This window comes from Camelina sativa, chromosome 18, assembly GCF_030686135.1.
Source record: "Camelina sativa cultivar CO46 ecotype springtype chromosome 18, ASM3068613v1".
NCBI lineage: Eukaryota > Viridiplantae > Streptophyta > Magnoliopsida > Brassicales > Brassicaceae > Camelina > Camelina sativa.
The window spans coordinates 11,484,280-11,491,336 of NC_141897.1; the positions used below are offsets into that span (position 1 = coordinate 11,484,280).

The 7,057-nt window shown below is 45.0% G+C and overlaps 1 protein-coding gene across 1 annotated transcript; it reads left to right on the forward strand.

Moving 5' to 3' along the window:
- The first annotated feature begins 3,742 nt into the window (after positions 1-3,742).
- LOC147922774 (uncharacterized) lies at positions 3,743-6,503 on the forward strand. Its single transcript, XM_087497776.1, has 4 exons — positions 3,743-4,071; positions 4,273-4,572; positions 4,684-4,885; positions 6,381-6,503. Exons 1-4 carry the CDS (start codon positions 3,743-3,745, stop codon positions 6,501-6,503), a joined length of 954 nt encoding a protein of 317 aa, XP_087353902.1.
- The last annotated feature ends 554 nt before the right edge of the window (positions 6,504-7,057 follow it).

The following is a 7,057-nucleotide window of genomic DNA, read 5'->3' on the forward strand; positions in this document are numbered from 1 at the left end:
ACCATAAAATATGACTAAGTAGAGAGTAAGGTACGAGAGAACCTCACTGTCCATAAAATGTCTGGGTTCGGGGTCTTTTAAGTTGGTATCAGAGCATGCTTGGTTCTAGGACTGATAGTGCAGGTTATGGGTATCACCACTCATCGGGTTAATGGGATCTCGCGGTAGTTGTTCTTAGTGTTAGCGATTTATTTAACTTAACCGTGACTAAAATGTATGAATTCTGCAGATGGGTAAGAGCAACAAGGAAAAGAGGAAGAAGGACAAGGGGCTGGCTGATGAGACCATTGACGCCACAAAGAGAATAGTCAACGTGGGGGGCAGGGAACACGAACGCCCAAAAACCAGCCGAACCTGTGGATGGAGAGAAGCAACCAGATAATGATATTCCGGAAAGTAGTGGTGCAACTAACGCAAATGGGCAACCAAATGCGGTACCATCGTCCCAAGAACAATGGGAGACGATGAAGGCAATGATGGCACAGTTGGACGTGGTCACAAAGATACTGGTACCGGATCCTGTGGTACCAGCGGTGCGTAGCAAGATTGTTACGGAGACCAGCAAAGTAAGTCCTGATGATTCTCCAAAAAAGAGAAGGGGCTACTTGGATGTGTTGGAGCATGTCTCGAGACTGAGGACAAAACATTTTCCGGCGAGTTTGGATCCGATCGTGGCTGCGTTGGATCCGATTGTATGAAATTTTAATTCCACTCGATGCCCGGAGGAGTATCAAAAGGCCATTGTCGTCTATTTCCTTGAAGAGGAAGCACATAATTGGTGGGTGACGGTTGAGAAACGGACATGTGGTCAAGTCCTAACCGTTGCATACTTTGAGGCGGAATTCAACAAGAAATTCTTTCCCGTAGAGGCATGGGACCGACTGGAAAGTGCGTACCAGAACCTGGTACAAGGGAATATGACAGTTTGTGTATATGATGTTGAATTCAGTTGCCTTAGGCGCTATGTTGGAAACAATATTGAAGATGAGAAATCACAAGTCCTTCGTTTTATCCGCGAACTAAGGGTGGAAATCCACAACCATTGCTTCACAGATGTTTTTAACACGGTTGTTAAAGTGGTGGAAATGGCGGTCGTGATTGAAGCTTGGTTGGAGGAAGAGAAACAACTTAGGCGCTAGAGGGTTTCTTTGTGTTCGACTCACCCACCCAAAACCATAGATAGGAAGAGGAAATGGGAAAAGGTGGACAACGCAAGGTCCGACGCTAAGTTTGGAGAGTGTAGGACTTGCGGAAAACACCACAGTGGTTCTTGCTGGAATGTCGTTGGTGCATGTGATCATTGTGGAAGCAAGGATCACACGATCCAGAATTGTCCAAGGATGGAAAATGGTGATGGGCCAAGGACTTGTTACCTATGCGAAAAAGAGGGACATTTTAGGAGGAAATGACTGAAGCTTGATGTGGGAAGACAGACCCACCAACGTGGGAACCGTGGCAAGGAATCTTTACCGCCACCACCAAAGAGACATATTGTCACACCACGCGAGTACGAGCTGTCCAAAGAAACTGCTGCTGGGGATTTCAAGGCGATTACTGGTATGTTACGAGAAACTTTCTAAGTTCAATTAGTGCATTACATAGCATTATAATGTATGTGAAAGGGGGATATGGGTACTTAGCATTCTAGAGGAATGTGTAGGGACCTTAAATATAGGTGGTGTTGAAACGCACACCTTGTTTGATTCAGGGGCCACACATTGTTTTGTGAGCCTTGAAATGATAGGGGAAGGTGGGTTCAATAAAGAACCAAACACCGGATATGGAACGGTCCGAGCAGTCAACGGACAGGCGATGTACCCGTCCGGTATGGTTTGAGGAATCCTGGTCATTGTCAATGGTGTCGATATGCCTACTGACCTGATCATTGTTCCACTAATGAAACATGATGTTATCTTGGGGATGGACTGGTTGGGGAAGTAGAAGGCTCACATTAACTGTCACCAAGGGCAAGTAAATTTTGAGAAAAAGGAAGGAACATTGAGATTCCAAGGAATAAGATCAACTTTGGGAAGTTTGGTCATCTCAGCCCCCATACTTAGCCACAATAACAACAACAGAAGTTGGGGAAAATGCGGAGTTGAAAGATATTCCGATAACAAGTGAGTTCTCTGATGTGTTTGAAGCGGTAGGGGGAGTGCCGCCGGATCGGTCAGATCCATTTACCATCGAGCTAGAACCAGGGACGAACCCTATATCAAAAGCGCCTTACCGAATGGCACTGACAGAAATGGCGGATTTAAAGAAACAATTGGGAGAATTGTTGGAGAAAGGATTTATTAGACCAAGTAGTTCACCATGAGGTGCACCACTCTTTTTTGTAAAGAAAAAGGATGGTAGTTTCAAGCTATGCATTGATTACGGGGGATGAATAGGGTGACAGTGAAACATAAGTACCCATTGCCCCGGATAGACGAATTGTTGGATAATCTCCGAGGTGCAAAGTGGTTCTCAAAGATAGACTTGGCCTCGAGGTACCATCAAATTTCGATAGAGCCATCATACATTCGGAAAATGGCTTTCTGAACAAGGTACGACCACATCGAGTTTGTGGTAATGCCATTAGGATTGACAAACGCACCGACATCCTTCATGAAGATGATGAATGGTGTATTCCGAGAATTCTTAGACGACTTTTTCATCATCTTCATTGATGACATACTTGTTTACTCGAACGACTGGGAAATTCATCAAAGTCACTTGAGGGCAGTCTTGGAGCGGTTAAGGGAGCACAAGCTTTTTGCAAAGTTAAGCAAATGCTTGCTTTGGCAGAAGAGCGTTGGATTCCTTGGACATATTGTTTCGGATCAAGGAGTGTCCGTGGATCCGGAAAAGATCAAGTCGATAAAGGACTGGCCACGACCAGAGAACGCCACTGAGATAAGAATTTTTCTTGGGTTGGCTGGTTATTACCGAAAATTTGTTAAGGGCTTTGCGAGTATGTCTCAGCCAATTACACGGTTGACGGGTAAAGATACCAAGTTCCTATGGATAGAGGAATGTGAAAAAAGTTTCTCAGAGTTAAAGGCGATGCTCACAAGTGCTCCGGTACTGGTGCTGCCGGAGGCAAATGAGCCATATGTGGTGTACACCGATGCCTCAATAACAGGGCTAGGTTGTGTGCTAATGCAAATAGGTAGTGTAATCGCATATGCTTCAAGGCAGTTGCGTAAACACGAAGGAAATTACCAAACACATGATTTGGAGATGGTTGCGGTGGTGTTCGCATTTAAGATTTGGCGATCATATCTGTACGGAGCCAAGGTTCAAATCTTCACCGACCACAAGAGCTTCAAATACATATTCACCCAGCCTGATTTAAATCTTAGGCATAGAAGGTGGATGGAATATGTCGCGGACTATGACTTGGATATTACCTATCATCCGAGAAAGGCAAATCAAGTTGTGGATGCCTTGAGTAGAGGACGCTTCGATGTGGAAGCAGAGAAAAATCAAGAATCATTGGTTTACATGATCGGGACTTTGCATTTAAATGCATTGTCTAATGAGATCAAGCCACTAAGTCCGGGGGCGGCCGATCAAGCGGGTCTACTTAGTAGAATTTGTTTGGCTAAAGAAAAGGATGAGGAACTCAAGAGTTGGGTGGAGAATAATAAAACAGAGTTCCAAACATCGAGAAACGGTACCATCGTGGTAAATGGTCGAGTGTGTGTGCCACCAAGCAAGGAGATAAGGGAGGAAATCCTCAAGGAGGCGCATTGAGATGTATCGTGATCCGAAGAGATACTATTATTGGAAGGGAACAAAAAGAGATGTGGCTGTGTGGGTTGCCAAGTGTAAAACCTGTCAACTTGTCAAAGCCAAGCATCAAGTGCCGCGTGGACTAGTCCAAAGTCTACCTATGCCAGAATGGAATTGGGATCATGTGACGATGGACTTTGTGACCGGATTGCCTATGCGTTTGGGTTGTAGTGGATATATTGACCAAATCTGCACACTTCATCGCAATTTCAGAAACAGATGGAGCCGAGCCGAGGAGATCGTTCGGTTGCACGGAGTTCCGGTAAGCATTGTCTTATATCGAGATACACGGTTCACCTCGCAATTATAGAAAGTTTTCCAAAAAGTTTTGGGAACAAGGGTGAACCTAAGTACGACGTACCACCCACAAACTGATGGTCAATCCGAGAGAACAATTCAAACACTGGAGGACATGTTGTGAGCTTGTGTATTGGATTGGGGCGGAGGCTGGAAAAAGTACTTAAACTTGGTGGAATTTGCTTACAACAATAGTTACCAAGCTAGTATTGGAATGTTGCCCTATGAAGCGTTATATGGCCGAGCATGTCGAACGCCATTGTGCTGGACGCCGGTTGGGAAACGGACGTTATTCGGACCCAAGATTGTGGACGAGACGGCTGAAATGTTGAAGTTTTTGAAAATTAAGTTGAAGGAGGCCCAAAACCGACATAAAAGTTATGGGGACAAGCGTTGGAAGGAATTGGAGTTTGAAATGGGCGACTTAGTGTATCTTAAGGCGAGGACCTATAAGGGAAAAGGGCGATTTACCAAGAGGAAGAAGTTGAGCCCAAGGTACGTAGGACCGTACAAGGTGATTGAACGAGTAGGCGCAGTTGCATTCAAAATGGAGTGACCACCAAAGCTTGACGCTTTTCATAAGGTTTTCCATGTATCGCAACTAAGGAAATGCCTAAGTGAACAGGATGAAGTAGTCGAGGATGTTCCACCTGAGTTGCAAGAAAACATGACGGTGGAAGCAACGCCTATTCGAATCATTGATCGAATGGTAAAGGGAATGCGCAGGAAAAAGATTGACATGGTGAAAATCTTGTGGAACTGTGGTGGACGCGAAGAAGCTACTTGGGAGATCAAAAATAAAATGAAGGTTGATTATCCTAAGTGGTATAAGGAGATGGGAGAATATCAACTTGAGCAGGAGTCGGGGATGAATCCCTTTCAAGGGGGGGGGGGGCGATAGACTTGTAACGCCCCCGATCCTGAATAGGATCATAGGCCGTGACTTAGTTCGAGAGTGCAAGGAGATCTCAGACAGGTCAGGAAGGGACAAATGATCGACCAGCTCTCGAACAGCTCTCGACAAGCTACAGACAGCTCGAGCAGCTGCCGACCAGCTGCCGGCCAGCTAAGGTCAGCTCGACCAGCTCAAGACAACTACCATTAGCTCGACCAGCTGGAAAGGAGCTCAACCCAGCTCGTCCAGCTGGACGGTGGTAGACAGTGTGAAGTTCAGTTGGGGAGCTAGTGAGCGGTCAGGATGGTGGGACGCGGTGACCGAATAGGCACGACCGAACATGCACGAGCGAATGGGAGCAAACGAACAGTTCTGTCGGATAGGTGCCTTTTGGGGCCTAGACTTCTGCCAGGAGCCTATATATACAGGGTCCACCGTCATTCCAAACACACCATCAGAAACAGAAAACACAACAAAAACTCCAGACAGAACGAGTATAAAATAGAGAAGAAGGTTTCCGAGACCGAGAGTTCAGCGAGTAAGGTTTGAGGGTGGGAGGTACGGTACAGTAACGACCTTATGGGTTATGAGGGAGGGGGTAGTTGCATCTACATAAGCATTTATAATGCTTCAGTTGGTCCACAAGGTTCACCGTGATACAACCGAACTCATGCACATACTACCTCCCTACCGATCAGTGTACCACCCGTACTGTCCATGTACAGACGGTATGGTCAGAGAAAAGTAAACGCGGCTCGGCGGTTGGACGGGGGATCAGTGCAGATACCTTGGTACACCGTCGAACTGATGCGCGGGATAACTCTCTACTGGCCAACTGTTGTACTGGACGGATATTATGACTTAGCATGCATTGCATGACATTGTACGGCCTAAGGGAAATGTTATTGATGGCTACTTGGATTTCAGGAATGGAGGGTGATCGCGGAAAGGGAACTGGTTAGGCGCGAGATTCATGGCCGAGAAGATGAGTGGTGGTGTTAAGGGTAGCTAGGATTGATTATACATGTTGTACTAGCTTATATGCAAAATCATAAGTTGTATCGAATCCTTTGATTAATTAATATAATACCAGATTGTTTGCTTTACTCTAAGTTTATATCATATAGACTCTAAGTATTGAATCTCAGAATGTGCGAATGAACTTTGTTTAGATAATGAACCATAAAATATGACTAAGTAGAGAGTAAGGTACGAGAGAACCTCACTAGCCATAAAATGTCCGGGGTCGGGGTCTTTTAAGTTGGTATCAGAGCATGCTTGGTTCTAGGACTGATAGTGCAGGTTATGGGTATCACCACTCATCGGGTTAATGGGATCTCGCGGTAGTTGTTCTTAGTGTTAGCGATTTATTTAACTTAACCGTGACTAAAATGTATGAGTTCTGCAGATGGGTAAGAGCAACAAGGAAAAGAGGAAGAAGGACAAAGGGCTGGCTGATGAGACCATTGACGACACAGAGACAATAGTCAACGTGGGGGCAGGGAACACGAATCTCATATGGTGCGAATGAACTTTGTTTAAAGAATGGACCATAAAATATGACTAGGTAGAGAGTAACAGACGAGAGAACCTCACCGGCCATAAAATGTCCAGGGTCGGGGTCTTTCATTTCTCCTTGGTAGCAGAAGTTTTATTTTTTTAGAGTGGGTTGAGAGATATATTTGTCGAGGGCAGTTGAATAGCTCTGTTTGGAAGCCTATGATATATCATGGTTTTTGTGGTTTTTAACCATGGTATAAGTGTGCTTTTTGAGTTTTTTGATTTGTTTTCTAGGTTGTTTTTGAGTCTTTATTGGATTTAGGTACTCATTGGCACGGATGGAACACAAAGTAGCAAAAAAGATGATTTGGAGCATAATCAAAGCATTAAGGCTGATCAGCGAAGCTGGGAGACGAGTTCAAGAGTTTGCATCGACCGATGCAACCCAAAGCATCGATCGATGCAGCTACCACAAGCCAATCGGAAGTTTTCTCCACAAGCTTTAGAAGTTTTACAAAATTTGCCCAAGTTTCCTTTATTTGCAATTAAGGCCCAAGACGTGTTTTAGAGTATTTATAGGATTTT